The 21,571-nt window shown below is 42.5% G+C and overlaps 1 protein-coding gene across 2 annotated transcripts in view; it reads right to left on the bottom strand.

Moving 5' to 3' along the window:
• CACNA2D4 (calcium voltage-gated channel auxiliary subunit alpha2delta 4) overlaps positions 1-21,571 on the bottom strand; it is a 123,753-nt gene that overhangs the window by 85,561 nt on the left and 16,621 nt on the right. For both annotated transcript variants that reach the window (XM_055095248.1, XM_063593284.1), the window contains exons 7-13: positions 6,613-6,673; positions 5,828-5,978; positions 5,570-5,644; positions 4,587-4,676; positions 4,368-4,481; positions 3,843-3,921; positions 2,467-2,600 (exon numbers count right to left, since the gene is read on the bottom strand). In XM_055095248.1, the coding sequence (XP_054951223.1) occupies positions 2,467-2,600; positions 3,843-3,921; positions 4,368-4,481; positions 4,587-4,676; positions 5,570-5,644; positions 5,828-5,978; positions 6,613-6,673 (704 nt within the window). The remainder of the gene's footprint in view (positions 1-2,466; positions 2,601-3,842; positions 3,922-4,367; positions 4,482-4,586; positions 4,677-5,569; positions 5,645-5,827; positions 5,979-6,612; positions 6,674-21,571) is intronic.

The following is a 21,571-nucleotide window of genomic DNA, read 5'->3' on the forward strand; positions in this document are numbered from 1 at the left end:
GGCTTCGGGGCCGTTGCTAGCACACAGGTCAGACCCACATGGACTCCACTCACAGCCCCAGAGCCAGAACCCTTGCCACCTCTAGACGGCTGTCCGCCCTGACTGGCTGGGCTCACCGTGCTGGCTCCTCCAGCCACTTGAAAGGGGCTCTGCATGTGTGCCCCACTTTATAACAAAAGTAGGCTTCTGACAAGCATGTGGGAAGAGAGGTATCATAAGTCCGACCTTGGATGAGATCAACTAAAGGGGACTGCTGAGTCATGGAAGTCCACAGTTGACTTTCTTGGAGAAGGAAGCACATTTTGGCCACCACGTCTCTTTCTCTCATCTCATCTGAGTTTTCAATTTAGAGTTAGAAGTAAGGCTTTCTGAGAGTGAACCACGATGACATCTAATTGTTTTCTGAGCTTGGACACATCTCTATGGGCTGCATGAGGGCTTTCCAGTCTCCTTCCTGAGTTAGGAATGCATGAAGCCAGCTTGTCCCTGGCTCCCAGAGAGCAGCTCCCAGGCTCTTGGAGGCCCCTGTGGCCTGCTCTCCCTAGGACATGTCTCAGTCTGGGAGGAGTCCAGTCACAGCTGTCCCTGCACTCATGTTTCTGGATACCCTTGCAAGGGCGGACACCTGCCCTGGGCTCAGGGGAGTGACATCCTCCACTCAGAGGGTTCCGAAGTGGGTCCGGGAGACCTGCAGGTGACCCTTAACTTCAGGGACTCCTAAGTCAGGGACAGGAGAGGGAAGGAGGAAGACAGAGGAGATGTAGGGACTGGTTGCAGGGGGCGGTTCTCACTGAGGGACAGGTGTAAAAGTGAAGATCAAACTGTGAACTGTGGCCTCGTCTGTGTGCGTGGAGGTAAGAGAGCGCCAGAAGGTTAGGCTGTCCATAGAATGCTAAGGACATCCTAGCACCGTCTGACATCAGTTGCAGCACACAGGGAACCTGGGGTTGCCTCTACCCACCTTCTGCCAAACTCACACCCAACACTCCAGGCCACCTTCAGCAGGTATGGCCTATGCCCGGCTTCTCTCATCGGATTTCATGGTTCTGAAAGCCTTCGCTTTCCAGCTCCCGTGGCATGACCACAACACTCCCAGGTGAGGGAGGCCCACATGGAGCACCGGAGCCCTGGCCCCTCCTGCTGGGCTGGCTACTGGCAGGCAGATGAATGCACGGGTGATGGAGAGGAAGTGCAGGTGCCAGGGTTCACAGGAAGACAGCTCAAAGAAAATCCCCTCCTGTCCTCCTTCTCCCCACCCACCTCTCTCTCATCAAACCTGGACACACAGGGCCCTATGAACACTTGGACAAGGGAGGGAGAGCCCTGCCCAAAGGCAGCCAGCTCGTCTCTTCTCAGCAGCAGTCGGTGATGGTCAGATGACATCTGCTGAGCATGGCCGTGTTGGCAGAGCCCCTTTAAAGTAGATTAATGAGCTTTTCATCCCAAATTTGGCCAGATGGCTTATGTCTACTATTAACAGGTGGAGGTAAGCATGCCACTGCTTTTGGACATAGAGCAACTCAGAAGAAAGCTGACCATTGCATCGTTGCATTCCCAGCCTCCTTTGTCAGCACGGGGACTGAGTTCTGGCCAGTGAGAGGTGAATTCTGGGTTCTGGCAAGAGTCCCTGCAAGTTTCCCTCACAGGGGCGAAGTATCCCCCTTCCCCTTCCACAGCCTGATGCTTAAGTGTGGTTTCAGTTGACTCATGTTCCACCAGCCTCCTGAGCATTAGGATGAGGGCCACATCGCTGGGACAGCAAAGGGGACAGCAGGGAGGAGCCTGGGTCCCTGATGACCAGGCCAGAGAGCTCGTGGTCAGCTCTGGGCTTTGTTTACCCAAGGGGGACATTCACTTCTATCTTCTTTAAGCCACTCTTTTCGGGTCTCTCTGGAGCCCAGCCTGATACATCATCACTGAAGCAGGTGGCTGCCTATGTGATGGGGATTTGAGAAATGGCAGAAAGGTCTCCCTTCCCCAGAAAGGTCCCATGTGAAGCTCTCCCTTTGATGTTCATTCTTTCGTGCAAGTCATTGCTGCCTTCAGTCCTTTGAAAATGCAGGGACCCAGGAAGGGAGAATGTGTTCCAGCTGTGGGATGGTGGATTCTTGGTCTGACCCCTTTCTGTCCCGTGTGGGTGGGAGGGAGGGATGATGAGGGAGGGGAGGACCGTGGGGGAGGAGGAAGGAACAACTTCGGAGCAGGGACCCTGTCCATGGAGAGCACCTCAGGCAGGTCTGCTGGGGGTCTAAGGCAGCATATGGGCAGTGGTCCCATTAGTGGGCCAAGGGCTGTCAGGAAAAGAGGAGGAAAAGCATGGAAAAGCGGCTTCATTCGCCCCTTCTTAACGTTCCCTAAGGAGGTGCTAGGCCCACCCCTTTCCTGACCCAGGAAGTCACTTCTTGCTCCCTGGGGTCCCTAACTCTGAGGTGGGCTTCTCGAGCTGGGAGCTGCTGCCAGGCTCACCTTGCTGTCCATGTAGGCCTCTGTCCAGATGATGTCGTGGTCGTGGTTGATGACCATGGGGCGGCTGAGCACGTGCAGGTATTCCATCACGTTCTCCTGGGTGTCCGCCAGCGTTGAGATCTGCGTGTAGTAGCCTGTGGTGGGGAGGGCCGCGTGGGTGTGGAAGGCAGGGCTTCCCTGGGAACCCCTCGCCAGGGCCTGCACCCTCCCCAGCTGCAGATGGCTCATAGCCGAATACTCTCTGGAAACTGGCCCGGGGCACAGGGAGCTGCTTCCCCACAGTTGTGTCCTTTACCCAGGGCAGCCGCAGGCCAGTGGGAGGCCAAGGCTCACTCTGCCGCACCCTGGAAGATCTCTGAGGGGCTGTCCCACCCAGAGCTCCGCGAAGGAGCAGCAGGGCCTGATGCAAGAGTGTTGGGGGTCAGCCTCTCCCTGTCCCAGCCTCGCCCTCCCACTTCCTCACAGGAGCATCTCATGAGAGTGCCCTGTAAGCTTTCTTCTGCCACTCTTAGGTCTCTTCAGGGAACCCAATCAGAGGCAGAGATTTCTGCCTCTCCGCTCCTCCTTCCTCTGGTCCTTGTTCTTGCTCAGGTTGTGGGGTGGGTGTTACAGCCTATTCCCTGGAACCATGGTGACACTCCAAAGCGCAGATGGTGCAGAAGGCTGTGAATGGCCTCTCCACGCCCCCACCTCCCACCGTGTTCATCCCCCTCGCCAGTGAGATGCAGCACCTCTCTGCTCCCAGCAGGTCTCAGACCCTTTCAGCACACTGTTCCCTCTGTCTGGAACACCCTTCCAGTCGCCCCACTGACTTGGAGAGTGCCTCCCCCATGGCCCCCGGCACCCTGAACAGTCTGTGTCTCTCCACCATCGAAGCACATTTCAGGCTGTATCGTGGGTGGTGGTTTACTTGTATGTCTCCCTGCTGGACAATACCGAGAGGCAGACCGACCCCCAGTCCATCCTGATCCCTCTTGGTCCCCCGGTGCCTGGAAATGGGGCCAGGTGCATAGTGGATGCTCAGTGAATTTTTGTTGAATCAACGGGGTCTGGTCAGAGATAGATGAGGACCATTCACACACAAAACATTATTCCAGAGAAAACAGTGACCCTCTGCTTTTTGTCTGGGAGCAGAACCAGAGTCCATGGCTTACTTTGCCGAAAGAAAGAATGGGGGCAGGATGGAGACAGAGCTGACATTGTCTCACCTTGCTTTTTCCAAATACGAAGGAGGGACTGAGGCTGCTGTTCTTGACATAGCACTGCTCCTCTTAGGGGCCCATGGGGAAGCCCGTGCTCAGCACCTCCAGGGCTGGGTAACCCTGTCCCCTGTGCTCAGGTGCAGGTGGGAAGGCACCTGCTGGCCCGGCACTCACCTTTGTTGTTGCATGCAATCCACTTCATGCGGTCAGCAAAAGACACTTCTCTCCCAATGAGGTAAGTGAAAACTCGGACCTAACCCACAAGACACAGATGCACTCAGCAGCAAAATTCCCGGCCATAAGTAATGTTAACTTTGTTCATATGAGTCTTAGATGTTGGGCCCAGTGCTTCTCAGTCTTCGGGTTCTCCAATTTCACCCCCTGAGGCCCAGGCAGCAACATAATTCGCCCAGGGCCATGGGGACTGCGGGTAGGTGCAAGGCTGAGATTTACAGCCTGGCAGTTCTGATGTCCCCAAACCATATTCTGGTCCCTTACCCCAAACCTCCTACATCAGGCCTCTGTGTCTCGGGTAGCCATAATTTTGGAACACTCAATTAAAAGGTATCTGAAAGCAAGAATGGCTCTAATAGGAAAGCAGATTTGAATGGGGGCCATCCTTTTAGGGGCCCTGCTGGTGATCCCATCCATGGCAGCAGGAGAAGCTTTTTTCTCCCTGGACACCCGTGGGAGGGTCACCTTACAGTCTGGCCAGTTATACTTCTCAAACACCGGCTCGTAGTCCTCCACGGCGCCGTCACTGATGAGCATGATGGCCTGGTTGCAGAGGCTTCCTTGCTTGGCCTCTTGGAACTGTGTAGGGAAGAGGAGTGCCCATGACCACAGGCCAAGCCCACCCCCCTCCACCTGCCGCCTTCCTCCCAGTCCTCCCCTCCCAGGCCTCATTACAGTGGGCACCTGCTTCAGGATCTGGAAGGCTTCTCTCAGGGCTTGGTCCACGACCCCCACACCTTTGACCATCAACTCCTCCACCAGCAGTTTGAAATGCTGTCATGGGTGAGATATTAGAGAAGCATCAGGGGGTTGAGTGGGCCAGCGGAGCTTCATGTTTGGTGTTAATTTAGGAGGCTGTTTAGGGCCATCCAGAAGGACATGATTTCAGGGCCTGTGTCTCCATGATGCAGCTAAGTTCATGGACTGGTCCTCTACAATAGATGTCTCTCAAATGTCCCCAAGATAAACTGAGAGAGGGGAAATGACTTGGTACACATCCATGGCCACTATTGGTGGGAAATGCCAAGTGTGAAGCTGAGTACAGGGGGAGGACAGTTCTGGGATGGAGGCAGGGTAACCTCGGCTCCCAGACCACAGCCCGCAGCCCGCAGCCCAGGGGTGTGCACTTCACAGCAGAAAGTATGGAGGTGCCCAGGGCAGAGGCCCGGCTTCAAGAGGAACTGAAACCCCAACTCCTCCATCACAGAGGGAGGAATCTATGATGTGCAAAAGCTCTCTTTAAAAAATTATTGCCATGTCCTCTCCTCCTTGGTCTTTTACCAGAGGAAAGGATGACACTCAATGAAGTTTAAATTTGTCCTCCTTTCGGGGAAGCTTCTCATGAAAACTGACATAATGGAAAGGCCCAGGTGGGAGGCAAAAGGGGAAATTGAGTCCTATATAATCCACAGGGTGAAAAACCAGTCCTGAATAAGGAAGGTTCCCTTTGCTATGAGGTCTCTATCTGCTCACTGTTTGCTCTGATAAGCAGCAGTGTGTTTACAGGGCAGTTCCCTGGGTTGTTTGCATGGGTAACGTGCTCTGCTCTCATTCCAGGTGCCATGGGAATAAGCAAAAGGGGCCACAGAAACAGTCTACAGAGACAACCGCCCACCATCCAGACAAGAGCAGGGGCTTGGAAGTCTCAGGCCACCGTGGACACTCACCTCTCGATTGTCTCGGTCCGCCTGGACGAGGATCCCTTTAAAACAAGGCTCGATGTAATGGACGTAGTCATTGTACTGCAGTTGCAGTGAGTTGAGGGGAGGTGGGGGGAGAATAAACAGCATCAGGTTGCAAAGTCCAGGCCCAGCAAAGACACTCACGCAGGTCACCGGGTGGGCAGGGGTTATGGGTCACCTTGGTACCTGTGTATGATTTCTAGAGCAAGTGAGAGCTATTCTAGAACAGGAAGGCACATTTACCGCTATGATATTAACGAAGTCATTCTCCCCCAGGGTGTCCAAGATGGTGGTGATGGTGTGCTTGGCGATAGTCATCCTCAGCCCCTTCATACTGCCGCTCACGTCCACCAAAATCACTATGTCCTTGGGAGACGTAGCAGCTTGAATGTACCTGAAGGAGGAAAGGGACATGCCCAAGATGGGAAAACCAAAGCCGGAACCAATACCTGACCAAGGGGTCTGCAGTTATTTCTCTTCAGATGCTGGCTTGAGCCCACCCAAAGTTCAGGGCAACCCATCTATGCCAGGTTTCACATGTTCCATAACCACTCGACACAGTGCTGAAGCCATCTGGGGTGGCAGTGGTTGGGGATGTGCCACCTAACAGGCCAGGTCGAGCCCTGGAGGTAACGCTTGTTCCTTTTGATTTAGACCAACCGGGGTCCCTGAGGGGCTGGCAGCAGAAAGGGAGAGAGCTGGGCTTCAGATTCTGCTACAAACTTGCCACAAAAGGGGTGTGGAAGGAGAGGAGAGCCTAACAAAAGGCTGACGTGGAGACAGCTCAGTGTCCTGGCAGGAGGTTTAGGTTGGGAAAGACAAACATGATCAGTCCTGGAGCAAGGCAATTGTAGAGGGAAGGGAGGAATGCTGGCCCTCTTCCTGCTCTTGTGTCGGGCTAGGGTTCTACACATCCAAGGCCCTTGAGTGGTGGTGGGGGAAGGGGCGGAAGTGGAGGAGGATGAGGCAAAACCCAAAAGCTATGAAATAAATACCTGGGCCGCAAACTTTCCCCTATGAGCTCTTACCAGCCGCGGTTTCGGCAGTCAAAAGTAATGACTCCATTCTCATCAGGTGTCCATTTTATACCTGGGAGAATAAAGACTCGTTCTTTTACTAGCTTGATGAGGCCACCCCAGATCCCCTGGCTGGGTGTGGACCCCCAGGATGGCCATGATCCCCAGGGCAGAACAGCTTTGGAGCTAGGGAACAGGGTGGGGAACACTGGGACATGCCCTGTAGACTGAGACAAGCTGGCAAGGAGACATCTACCAGCCAAACTGCCCAGATGCAGAGCTGGGGGTAATTTCACAGGTAGGACCACATGGGTGGTGCCTGGGACTCATTTGTGAGGCAAAACCTCATATCAAATAGTGGAGGGGGAAGCTTTGGAGAAGTGTGACTTTTAACATCCATTACCATCCAGCAAAGTGTGGACAAAATGTTGAAAAAGGCAAGTGCTCTGACTTCTAACCCACTTGCCTCTGGGTGTTAAGCTCATTAGCACTCAGGATCCTTCCTGTTGGCTGGGATGGGAGAAATGATTTGGCTCTATGACTGTAGGCTCTTTGAGGTCAGGGATTCCTAGAACCCAGCAGAGTATATGCTTAATAAATGTCTGTTACTTGAATGAAAGGACAAATGAATGGATATGAAAGATCTTGCGTTGACCCAGTAGCAGAATGCTGGTGTAGATTTTTATCCTATCCACCTAATAAAAAAATTTGTATAGATGCACAGAAAACACTGACATGATCCACAATAGAATCTCGATTTGAAAAGACTTTATGATTGGGAATAGTGGGTTTAAAATAAGAAGAGTAAAAATAACAGGTGGAATTGCAATATGTTGTGATTGGGATAGACAAAATGATTGTAGCAGTATTATGAATGTCTAGAAGCTCCAAGGGCCCTTCCTACTCCACAGTGGTTAGACTTCAGATGGCATACACCCTTTGAGGCATTGCTGGCATCTCAAAGGTAGGAGAGGTTGTCAGAGACCATGCTCTCAAAACCAAACAAATGAGAACAGAGCCCCAGGCATGAGGCATATGTGTGAGGTCAGCTAGCACCCAAAGCCTTGAAGGTGGGAAGCAGAGACATGGGAGTGTGGTGTGATGGGAGCTTGAGTACCACTGGTCTGACCTAGTCTTGCAGGCAGTCATGGGAGGTGGGGCTTTCCTGAGGCCGCATTCTTACAGCAACATGGTCATGGGGAATTTGATCCTTAGAACAGCAATGAGGAGGAGAAGCTGAGTCTGAGATTACTGGCTCTTAACCAAAATCTTCGAAGAGGACTTTGGAGGTCCTGGATGAGGGTACCCTCAAGTCCAGGTGGAAACAGAAGCGAATTTTCTTGTGGATTCCCAACTCAGACCCACTGGACTCTGAAGAGGACAAGCAGCATGGCCTCACAAGCAAAGATCGCCAAATACACAAGGAGCAGACCCCTATTAGTGGGAGGCAGCAGACTCAAGAGCTACCTCAAGAGCTGGATATAGCTTCTCAAGAATTACAGATGTTGGAATGGCCAAATACCAAACACAAACTAGGTTGGTATGAGAAGAACACATAATACAAAGAACATACAAGAAATGACCAGGAATGAAGAAACAGCCTTGCAAATATGAAGCTTTCAGAGATGAAAAAATGTATAGGTTGAAAAAAATAAATTAAATGGATAGTGCTTTATTCATGGGTAAAAAGAAAATGCATACATTTGTGGATGTATCCAGAGTTCTACTGAGGCTGGAATGAGGTTTAATACACATCTGATTGGAGTCACAGAAAGAGAAAAGGGAGAGCATGGAGGAAAGGTGATGGTTAAAGAGATGATATTGGCAAATATTCTAGAACTGATTAAAAATCCAATTCCACAGATCTAGGAAGCACAGTGTATCCCAAACAGCATGAATAAAAAGATATCCACATATAGACACATAGTAGTGGAACTGCAGAACTTCGAAGGCAAATAAATAAACAAATACCACGAAGGCAGCCAGAAAGCCCATGACACCTACAAAGGAAGAGCAGTTAAACTGGTAGATTTTCCCAACATCAATGAAAGCCAGAAGACAGTGAATAAACAGTTTTAAGATGTTGAGAGAATAGAATTATTGATTTAGAATTGCTTTGTCAGCAAAACTATCATTCAAGAATGAGGATAAAAGGAAACATTTGTAGATAAACACAATCTAAAGCAGTTTATACTGAAGTCCCCACTGTAAAGGAACTTCTGGAGGACTTACTTTAAGAAGAAGGGGAATGATATGGGAAAAACATCCTGACATGCATGAGGGAATGGTGAACAAATAAAATGGTAAATAAGTCATTAATTCCAAGTAAGTGATGTTTATATCAAATAACAATACTTGTGTGTCTGATTTGTGGGGATGAAAAATTTGAAATATTGACAATAGAATGGAAGTCTAGAATAAAGAGATGGAAGCACAAAGGTTCTAAAGGCCTTTGCTGACTAAGAAGAGAGCAAAAATATTATTTAATTTTAATTTTTTATTTTTAGAGATGGGATCCTGCTATATTGCCCAGGATGATCCTGAACTCCTGGGTAAGGGAACATCCTTCCTCAGCCGCCCCCTCCCCTCCGCCAGTAGCTGGAACTATAGGTGCAAACCAGGTTCCCAGCTTAATCTTAAAATGTTACTGTATTAAATATGCCTGATAAGACTTCAGGGGTAATAACTGAAAGAATAAAAACAAGGGGACAAGTTCTAAAGTGCTAGAGAGAAAAAAAGTTATATTGGGGAAATTTATTTTTTAAATGTTAAGTATTTAAAAAGGAAAAAAGGAGAAAAAGAAAATATAAAAACACCAGGACAAGTAAAAATTTAAAAAATAAGATAATAGACTTCAAGATGGCTGACTAGAGGCATCTGGTACTTTCCTCCTCCACAAAGAAGGACAAAAATAGCAGGTAGATAATCACACTTCAAATAGATCATCCAAGAGAGAACATTGGAATTCAACAGAGAAGTGACAGGAAACACCTAAAGCAAGGAAGGAGACGGAAGCAAGTCACCCTGCTTGGCCAGGATTGGCTGGGAGCCTCTCCAGGTTGCTCAATGCAATGAAAGGATAAGTGAGAGACCCCCAGCAGTCCACATTCCCACCATGGATTCCTGCAATCCTAGCCGCAGGAGAGCCTCTAGACTCTTGTAGGCCTTAAGACTAACATAGGGAGCTGCCTGGAGCCTCGGTGAGGGCATTGCTCCAGAGAGGGAGCTCACACTGGATCTCATACACCCCCAGATCCCTAAGCACCTGCAGCACAGCACAATATCAAGAGTCCAGACTCCACCAGACTGCGTCCTGCCTGGGGGCCCAACAGCTTCTGGATCTTCATATCCCTGGAGAACCACTAACATTTCCTTCCCACAGCCACCACCATGGCTGGATGCTGCCACCAGGGCTGAAGCGTGAGCTATTGGCAATAACCCCACTGCCCTTGGCAGTGAAATCACCACAAATTTTCATGCACCCTGAAGACAAAATCCTCCATGTACAGCCATTGCACTGTGGGCTGCTGCCAACAGGGATGAAACACAAGTGAAGCAAGCATTCGTCAGCTGCCTGCATCTGGCTGCTGCCACTGAAAGCAACCTCACCCTCCCCAATAGCAGGGCTGCCACACATCCACTGCTGCCCCAACCCGAGCATTCCACCAGGGGCCAAGGGATCACCCCACCCTTGCCTACCACAGCCAGTGTCTGCATGCCCCAGCAGAGGGCATTGGGACAGGTCCACCTGACCTGGCTCTGTGTTCCCCCCACCCAGTGCCAGTATTCTGTCTGGGGCCTGGGAACTGCCCAGCCCACTCTACCACCATTGGCACCTGAGAACTTCTCCCAGGGTCCTGAGTTCAGGGCCACTCAACTTCCTGGTACCACCATAGGTTGTACCCACCCTTACATGTCACCCACAGTCCTGGGGACTGAACTGCCCAGCTCATTGCAGCCACTGCCAAGAGCAGCACAGACCACTTTGGAGGCAGAGGGTTGCCCCACCACTGCTAATGATTACATCACCTTTGCCACACCCACTTCTCTGGGGACTGAAAGCCTGCCCAACAGCCTGGCCCACCGCTACTACTACTGTCCCCTGAGCAAGCCACCTGGAGGCCCAAGAATTGGCCTGTCTGGACCCACTAACACCAGTGCCAGTATACACCTCCCTGGGACCCAAGGACATGCATGCTCAGCCCACTGCCACAACTGGGGCCCAAGGACAGGATCACCTGGCATCCTTGTCCCCAGAAAAACTTCACCACAGCCTCCACTAACAATGCCACCCTAAGCCACTGAGGAAATCACAGACACCACAGACGCTGTTTATAGCTGAAGAAATCATATTGAGACTACACTACTGCAGGTGTCTAAGATCAAAGTCAAAATGTCCTACCCAACCAACACCATAGATACAGCTTTAGGAAAAAGTCCTCCCATATAAAAGCAAATTTTAAAAATGGGAAGATGCAACTATTACACCAGATGCACAGATATCAATGTAAGGACACAAGAAATATGAAAAAGCAAGGAAATACGACACCTCCAAAGAACACAATAATTCTTCAGCAACAGATTCCAATAAAAAAAATTTATATAATACCAGAAAATGAATTTAAAATAATATTAAAGAAGCTCCGTGAGATACAAGAGAATACAGAAAAGCAATGCAAAGAAATAAAAAAACTCAGGATATGATTAAGAAATTTGCTAAGAAGATAGATATCATTACAAAGAACCAAACAGAAATTCTGAAACTGAAGAATTCATTAAATGAAATACAAAATACATTTGTAAACGTTAACAATAGACTAGATCAAGCAGAAGAAAGAATTTCAGAACTCGAAGACAGGTCTTTTGAAGTAACTCAGACAAAAATTTTCCTTAAAAAAAGAATAAACAAAGCCTATGTGACATATAGGACATCATTAAGTGGCCAAATGTTCACATTTTTGGTGTCCCATAAGGCAAAAGAAACAAAAAGGATGGAAAGTCTTTTTCACAAAATACTAGCTGGAAACTTTCCAAGTCTAGCAAGCGATTATGACATCAGGACACAGGAAGCTCATAGATCCCCAAACAGATATAATTCAAAAAGGTCTTCTTCACAGTACATTGTAGTCAAACTGTAAAAAGTTAAGGACAAAGAGAGAATTCTAAAAACAGCAAGGGAAAATTGTCTAGTTGCTTACAAGGGAACTTCCATGAGACTAGCAGTGGATTTCTCAGCAGAAACCTTTCAGATCAGGAGAGAATGAGATGATATATTCAAATTTATTGGAAAAGGAAAAAAACTGCTAGTCAAGGATACTATACCCAGCAAAGTTATCCCTTATAAACAAAGGAGAAATAAAGTATTTCCCAGATAAGCAAAAGCTGAGGGAATTCATCACCACTAGACTTGCTCTACAAGAAATTCTTGAATTGTCCTGAAAAAGAAAGGACAATATCTACCATCATGAAAACACATGAAAGTATAAAATTCACTGGCAGAGCAAACACAAATAAGGAAGAGTAAGGACTCAAATGTTACCACTACAGAAAACTACCAAACCAGAATGATAAACAATAAGAGAAAAAGAAAGGAACAAAGGATACCTAAAATAGCCAGAAATCAATTAATACAATGACAGGAATAGCTCTCACATATTGATAATAACCTTGAATGTAAACAGATTAAACTTTCTATTTAAAAGGTATAGATTAGCTGAATGGTTTTAAAAAAAAGGAACCAACTATATGCTGCCTAGAAGAAACTCATATCATCTGTGAAGACATATACAGAATGAAATGGAAGAAAAAAGATATTCCACGCAAACAGAAACCAAAAGCAAACAGGAGTAGCTATACTTATATTAGATAAAACAAACTTTATAAGTCAAAAACAGATACAGAAAAATGAGATGAAGGAGGTCATTATATAATGACAAAGGGATCAAGTTAGCAAGAGTATATATGGCAATTCTAAACCTATGTGCACCCAACACTGGAACACCCAGATATATGTGGCAAATATTATTAGATCTAAAGGGAGAGACAGACTCCAATACAATAATAGTTGGAATGTAAACACCCCACTCTCAGCATTATGTAGATAATTTAGACAGAAAATTACCAAAAAAATTGGATTTAAACTGCACATTTGACTAAATGGACCTAGGCACGTACAGAACATTTTATCTGACAGCCACAGAATGCACATTATTCTCACCAGCACATGAAACATTCTCCAGGACAGAAAATATATTAAGACACAAAACAAGTCTCAGTAAATTAATCCCGGCACTTTGGGAGGCTGAGGCGGGTGGATCACGAGGTCAGGAGTTGAAGATCAGCCTGGCCAAGATGGTGAAACCCCATCTCTACTAAAAATACAAAAAAAATTAGCCACGCATGGTGGTGGGCGCCTGTAATCCCAGCTACTTGGGAGACTGAGGCAGAGAATTGCTTAAACCCAGGAGGCAGAGGATGCAGTGAGCAGAGATCACACCACTGCACTCCAGCCTAGGTGACAGAGCAAAACTCCATCTCAAAAAAAATATAATAATAATAATTGAAATCATTTTTAGTATCTTCTCAGACTACAATAGAATAAAACTAGAAATCAATAACAAGAGAAATTTTAGAAATTATTCAAATACATGAAAATTAAGCAACATGCACCTGAATGACCAATGGGTCAAGGAAGAAATTAAGGAGGAAATTTAAAACTTACTTGAAACAAATGAAAATTGAAAAACAATATACCAAAACTTGTGGGATACAGTAAAAGCAGTATAAAGAGGACAGTTTGTAGCAATAAGTGCTTACATCAAATAGTAGAAAGATTTCTAACAATCTAATAATACACCTCAAGGAAATATAAAAGCAAGAACAAACCAAACCTAAAATTAGTGAATGGAAAAAAATAAGAAATACTGGAACAGAAACAAACAAACTAGAGACTAAAAAATTATGAAGGATCAACAAAACGAAAAGGTGATTTTTAAAAAAGATAAAACCAATAAACTGCTAGCTAGACTAACCAAGAACAAAGAGAGAGGACCCAAATGAACAAAATCAGAAATGAAAAAAGGATACATTACAATGAATACCACATAAATAGAGACCATTATAAGCAACTATACACTAAGACAAACTGGAAAACCTAGAGGAAATGGATAAATTCCTGGACACACACAAGCTACCAAGATTGAACTGAAATAAATAGAAAACCTGAACAGACCAATAACACATAATAAAATTGAACCGGTAAAAAAAAGCCTCCCAACAAAGGAAAATCTAGGACCAGATAGACTCACTGCCAAATTGTACCAAACTTTCAAAGAACTAACACCAATTATCCTCAAGTTATTCCAAAATATTGGAGAGGATGGAATTTTCCCTAACTTGTTCTGTGAGGCCAGCATTACTCTAATATCAAAACCAGCTAAAGACACAACAACAACAAAAGAAGACTACAGGCCAGTATCTCTGATCACCATAGATGCAAAAAATCTTCAACAAAATACTAGCAAGCCAAATCCAACAGCACATCAAAAAAATAATATGCCATGATCAAGTGGGATTTATACTAGGGATGCAAGGATGGTTCAACATATGCAAATCAATAAAAGTAATATATGACATCAAAAGAATGAAAGACAATAACCATATAATCATCTTCATAGATGAAGAAAAAGCACTTAATAAAATTCAGCATTGCTTCATGATTAGAAACTCGCAGCAAACTAGGCATAGATGGAAAATACCTCAACATAATAAAGGTCATATATAACAAACCCACAGGTAACATCATACTGAATGGGGAAAAGCTGAAAGCCTTTCTTCTAAGAACTGGAACAAAAAAAAGATGCCCACTTTCACCACTCCTATTCAACATAGTATTCTAAGTCCTTGCCAGAGCAATCAGGCAAGAGAAAGAAATAAAAAGCATCCAAATTGGAAAAGAGGAAGTCAAACTATTCTTCTTTGCAGATGGCATAATCTTATATCTAGAAAAACCTAAAGACTCCACCAAAAAACTCTTAGGTATGATAAATACATTCAGTACAGTTACAGGATATAAAATCAATATACAAAAATCAGTAGTGTTTCTATATACCAATAATGAACTAGCTGAGAAAGAAATCAAGAAGGCAATCTCATTTACAGTAACTACCAAAAAAGTACTTAGGAATAAATTTAACCAAGAAGGTGAAGGACTTGCATAAGGAAAGCTACAAAACTGATGAAAAAAATTGAAGAGGATACAAATGAAAAGATTTTATGTTTATGGACTGGGATAATTAATATAATTAAAATGACCATACTGCCCAAAACAATCTACAGACTTAATGCAATGATTATCAAAATACCAATGCCATTTTTCACAAGAGTAGAAAAAATCATAAAATTCATATGGAACGGAAAAAAAAGTCAGAATGGCTAAAGCAATCCTGAGTAAAAACAAAAACATAAACAAAAACAAAAAACAAAGCTGGAGGCATCACACTGCCTGACTTCAAAGTATGTTTCAAGGCTATAGTAACCCAAACAGCATGATATTGGTATAAAAACAGACCCAAAGACCAATGAAACAGAATAGAGAACCCAGAAATAAATCCATATATTTACAGCCAGCTAATTTTCTTTTTAAAAATTAATTACTTAATTAATTAGTTTTTAGAGGTAGGGTCTTGCTCTGCCACCCAGGCTGGAGTGCAATGGCGTGCAAGACTCACTGCAGTCTTGAACTCCTGGGCTCAAGCAATCCTCCCACCTCAGCCTTCTAAATAGCTAGGACTATAGCCATGTGCCACCACATGGCACATGGTTACATTTTAAAATTTTTTGTAGAGATAGGGGTCTCACTATGCTGCTCAGGCTGGCCTCAAACTCATGGCCTCACATGATCCTCCCACCTTGATCTCCTAAAGTGATGAGATTACAAGTGTGAGCCACCATGCCTGGCCTCAAGCCAGCTAATTTTCAATGAAGGCACCAAGAACATACAACAAGAAAAGAACAATCTGTTCAATAAATGGTGCTGGGAAAATTGGATTTCCATATGCAGAAGAATAAAACTGGATCCCTATCTCTCATGATTTACAAAAATCAACTCAAAATGGATTAAAGACTTAAATGTAAGTCCCCAAACTATAAAGCTACTAGAAGAAAACGTAGGGGAAATACTTAAGAACATCGGTCTCTACAGAAATTTTATGGATAAGACCTCAAAAGCACAGGCAACAAAAACAAAACAAACAAATGGGACTCTATTAAGCTAAAAAGCTTCTGTACAGCAAAGGAAACAATCTAAAATGAGGAGACAGCCTGTTGAATGAGAGAATTATTTGCAAACTATTCATCTGACAAGGGACTAATATCCAGACTATCTAAGAAACTCAAACAACTCAACAGTAAAAACAAAACAAAACAAAACAAATAATCCCATTGAAATGTGGGCAAAAGACATGAATAGACATTTCTCAAAAGACATGAATAGACATTTCTCAAAAGAAGACATACAAATGGCCAATAGATATATGAAAAATGCTCAATATCACGAATCACGAGGGAAATGCAAATCAATACTACAAAGATATATCATCTCATCCCAGTTAGAATAGCTATTAATAAACACACACACACACACACACACAAAACAGATGCTAGCAAGGATGCAGAGAAAAAGAAACTCATATGCCATTGGTGGGAATGTAAATTAGTATAGCCACTATGGAAAACAATATGGTGATTTCTCAAAAAACTAAAAATAGAACTACCATATGATGCCACTACCTAGAATTTATCCAAAGGGAAATAAATCTGTTTATCAAAGGTATACCTGCACTGGCATCTTTATCACAGCACTATTCACAATAGCAAAGATACAAAATGAATCTAAGTGTCCATCAAGAGATGAATAAAGGAGATGTGGTATATACACAGAATGGAATATTTGGCCGCCAAAAAAATGAAATGCCATTTGCAGCAACATGGATGAACTGGAGGGTGTTAAGTGAAACAAGCCAGGCATAGAAAAACAAACACTGGGCCGGGAGCGGTGGCTCTTGCTTGTAATCCAAGCACTTTGGAAGGCTGAGGCAGGAGGATCACTTGAGGCCACGAGTTCAAGACAAGCACTACGTGTTCTCGTTCATATGTGGGAGCTAAAAAAGTTGATCTCATGGGGGTAGAGAGTAGAATGACAGATACCAGAGTCTGGGAAATGTGTGTGGGTGCGTGGGGGAGGAATAAAGAGGAAGGTTAGTGGGCACGAACATACAATTAGATAGAAGGAATGAGCTCTAATATTTGATAGCAGAGTAGGGTGACTATAGTTAACACTGCATTGTATATTTCACAATAGTTAGAAGAGAGGACTTGAAATGTTCCCAACACATAGAAATGATAAATACTCCAGGTGATGGACATCCCCAAATACTCTGACTTGATCATTACACCTTCTGTGCATATAACAAAATATTACATATTCCCATAAATGTGTACAAGTATTATGTATCAGTAAAAATAAGATGATGGCACATTCAAATATACCAATGTTCACAATAAATGTAAATATGCTTAACTTGCTAACTAGTAAAGGAGATTGCCAGTTTGGATAAAAATGTAAAAGCTATAAACTATTTTCAACAGATATGGCTAAAATGACAGAAAGTTTGAAAATAAAGGGATAGAGGAAAAAGTATATATCAGGTAAATACTAAGCATGAGCATGCTGGTGTCACTCTATGACTATCAGACAAAATACACATTAAAATAAAAAGTGTTGTAGGAGTTAATAAGAATCAAGCAAATATAAAATCAGCAAAGATACAGAAAATTTAAGCAATACAGTTAACAAGCTTGATCTAATGGCATGTATAGAAGATTTCATCCAACAATGAGAGCATACATACTCTTCTCATGCACATATGGAATATTTACAAAACTTGATGTCATACTCGGCCATTAAAATAAATTTAAATTAATTTCACATAGTATATGCACCAAATTCTTGGACCACAAAGCAACTGAGTTAAACATTTAGAATAAAAATGTAAATATAAATATTTATCTACATTCCCATATTTGTAAATTTAAAAACACACTTTTAAATAACTGAAATATTGAAGAAATCACAAAGAAATTTCAAAATATTTAGAAGCAAATGATAATTAAAATACTACCTCTATACCAAAACTACAGGCAACAAAAGAAAAAATAGATAGACTGGACATCAAAATTAAAAACCTGTATGTATCAAAGGCTACAGTCAAGAGAGTGAAAAGGCAACCCATAGAATGGGAGCAAATATTTGTAAATCATCAATCCAACAAGAGGTTAATGTTCAGAATATACAAAGAACTCCTATGACTCAACAACAACAACAACAACAACAACAACACCTGATTTAAAAATGAGCCAAGAACTTGAACAGATATTTCTCAAAGATGAGCAAATGGCCAATAAGCACATGAAAAGATGTTCAAAGTCATTAATCATTAAGGGCATGCAAATCAAAGTTGCGATGAGATACTACCTCACACCCATTAGGATGGCTACTACCAGGAAAACTAAAAAAAAACTAAACAAAAAGAAAACTGCAGAAAATAACAAGCTGGCAAGGATTTAGAAAAGTCGGAACCCTTGTGATAGAGGCTGCATCCTTTTACATTCCCACAACTGTGTGTGTGTGTGTGTGTGTGTGTATGTGTACATATATATGTATACACACAAAATGAAATATTATTCAGCCTCAAAAAGGAGGGAAATTCTGACGTATGCTACAACATGGATGGACCTTAAGGGCATTATGCTAAGTGAAGGAAGCCCATCACAAAATGACAAATACTGTATGTTTCTACTTATATGTTGTACATAGAATAGTTAAATTCATAGAGATTGGCATAGAATGAGGGTGCCAGAGGCTGGGGGGAGAAGAGAATGGAGAGTTGTTGTTTAATAAGTATAAAGTTTTGCAAGATAAAAAGAGTTTTGGAGATGGATGGTGGTGATTGTTGCACAACAATGAGAATGCACTTATTATCAGTGATACTTTTAATAAGTTCACTTAAAATGGTTAAGATAGTAAATGTTTATATTATATATATTTTGCCATAAATAAAAATAAAATTTAAAAAACCTCACTACCAATCAAAACCTGTGAGATGCAGCAAAAACAGAGCTTCTAGTGGCATAGTGTAGACTTAACATTTATTTTAGAAATACAGGGAGGCTAAAACTTAAAGCTATGTGTCTCATTTAAGAAGTCAGGAGGAGGAACAAAATAAACCCAAAGAAAGGGAAAGGAGAACATAAGAAAGAGCTAAGATAGATGAAATAGAAAATAGAGAAATAGTTAAGAGCAGTCAATGGAGACAAAAGATGATTCCTGACAAGACTAACAAAATAGAGAAATCTATGGGGAATTGGAAAGAAAAAAATGCATAATACTGTAAATTAAAAGGGGACACAATTACAGATACAGCAGAGATTTAAAAGATGATAATAAGAGAATAATAGATTCATACAAATAAATTTGAAAAGTCAGATAAAATGGATAGATTCTAAATAAAAGTACTTCAAATTCTAAGAAATAGAAAGCCACATTAGCATTACAAGCGATCAATAAATCAAAGCAGTAATTTTATCTTCCCATAAGAAAACATCAGGCCTATATGCTTTATAGATGAAATCTATCAAGCATTTGAGGAAAAGATCATTCTAATCTTATTCAAATACTTCCAAAAACCGGAAAAAGAGGGACTACTTCCAAATATATTCTATGAAGCTAGTATAATTTTGAAAACCTAACAAGGATAGTAAAGGAATGAAAAATTAAGGGACCATTTCACTTATAAATATAGAAGCAAAAATCCTAAACAAAATATTAATAAACCAAATCTAGTAATGCATAAAAGGATAATTTACTATAATCAAGTTAGGTTTCTCATAGGAATGCAAGGATTGGTTAACACTAGAAAATTCAATAGTTAAGTAGGCAGAAGACAATATGCATTTCACAAAAGAGGATATATATACAGCTAATAACATATAAAGAAATGCTCAACTTCATGAGTGATCAGGGAAATGCAATGCTAGACCACTATGAAATACTATTTTATACTAAAGAATTATTAATAAAAAATTGTTTTTTTGAGACAAGGTCTTGATCTGTCACTCAGGCTGGAGTGCAGTGACATGATCACAGCTCACTGCAGCCTCAGACTCCTGGGGTCAAGTGATCCTCCCACCTCAGTCTCCTGAATAGCACCACAGGTGCACACCACCACGACTGGCTAATTTTCATTTTTAAAAAATTTTTGGTGGAGATGAGGTCTCACTATGTTGCCCAGGCTGATCTTGAATTCCTGGGCTGAAGCAATCCTCCTGACTTGACCTCCCAAAGTGCTGGGATTACAGGCATGAGTCACTGCACCTGGCCAACAAAAAACTTTCAACAACATTCAGAGTTAGATAAATTGTGCATCAATGGGATATCTTATTCATTGCTTGTGGGAATATAATTGGTGTGAGTATTTTGGAAAACCAATTTGGAATTTTCTTTTCAAAGTTGAATGCCCACATATCTTAGGGCCTAGCAATTCCATTCCTTGAATGTCATTAGATAATGATAAACAGGTCAATTCAGCAAGAGGATATAACAATTGTAAATATATATGCACCCCACACTGGAGCACCCAGATATATAAAGCTAATATTATTAGAGCTAAATAGAGAGATAGACCCCAATACATAACAGCTGGAGACTTCAACACCCCATTTTCAGCATTGGACAAATCATCCAGAGAGAAAATCAACAAAGAAACATCATACTTAATCTGCACTATGGGCCAAATAGACTTAATTGGTATTTACAGAACATTTCCCTCAATGGCTACAGAATACAAATTATTTTTAGCACATGGATCATTCTCAAGGATAGAGTACATTTAGGCCAGAAAATAAGTCTTAAAACATTTCAAAAAAATTGAAATAACATAAAGTATTTTCTCTGATCACAATGGAATAAAACTAGAACTCAACAAGAAGAGGAATTTTGAAAACTATACAGAAACATGGAAATTAAACAATATGCTCTAGAATAATCATTTAGTCAATGAAGAGATTAAGAAGGAAATTGAAAAATTTCTTGAAACAAATGATAATGGAAACACAACATACTAAAACCTGTGGGATACAGCAAAAGCAGTACTAAGATGGAAGTTTGTAGCTTTAAGTGTCTACATCAAGAAAGTAGTAAATCTTTAAATAATCTAACAATACATCTTGAAGAACTAGAAAAACAAAAGCAAACCAAACCAAAAGTTAGTAGAAGAAAAGAAATAATAAAGATCAAACAGAAATAAGTGAAATTGAAATGATAAAAAAACCCAAAGATCAATGAAATGAAAAGTTGGTTTTTAAAAAAGATAAACAAAATCGACAAACCTTCAGCTCCACTAAGAAAAAAAGAAAGAAGACTTAAATATATAAAATCATAGATGAAAAAGGAGACATTACAACTGATACCACAGAAATTCAAAGGATCATTAGAGGCTACTATGAGCAAATATATGCCAATAAATTGGAAAACCTAGAAGAAATGAATAAATTCCTAGACACATACAACCTACTAAGATTGAACCATGAAGAAATCCAAAACCTGAACAGATCAATAACAAGTAATGCTATTGAAGTCATTATAAAAAGTCTCTCAGCAAAGAAAAGGCTGGGACCTGATGGCTTCATAATTGCTGAATTTTACCAAAAATTTAAAAAAGAACTGAAACTGATACCAATCCTACTCAAACTATTATGAAAAATAGAGGAGAAGGAAATACTTCCAAACTCAGTACACAAGGCCAGCATTATCCTGATACTGAAACCCAACAAAGACATACCAAAACAAAAACCAACCAAACAAAAAACCTACAGGCTAATATCCCTGAAGAGCATTGATGCAAAAATCCTCAAT

Source organism: Pan paniscus, chromosome 10 (genome assembly GCF_029289425.2).
Source record: "Pan paniscus chromosome 10, NHGRI_mPanPan1-v2.0_pri, whole genome shotgun sequence".
Lineage (NCBI taxonomy): Eukaryota > Metazoa > Chordata > Mammalia > Primates > Hominidae > Pan > Pan paniscus.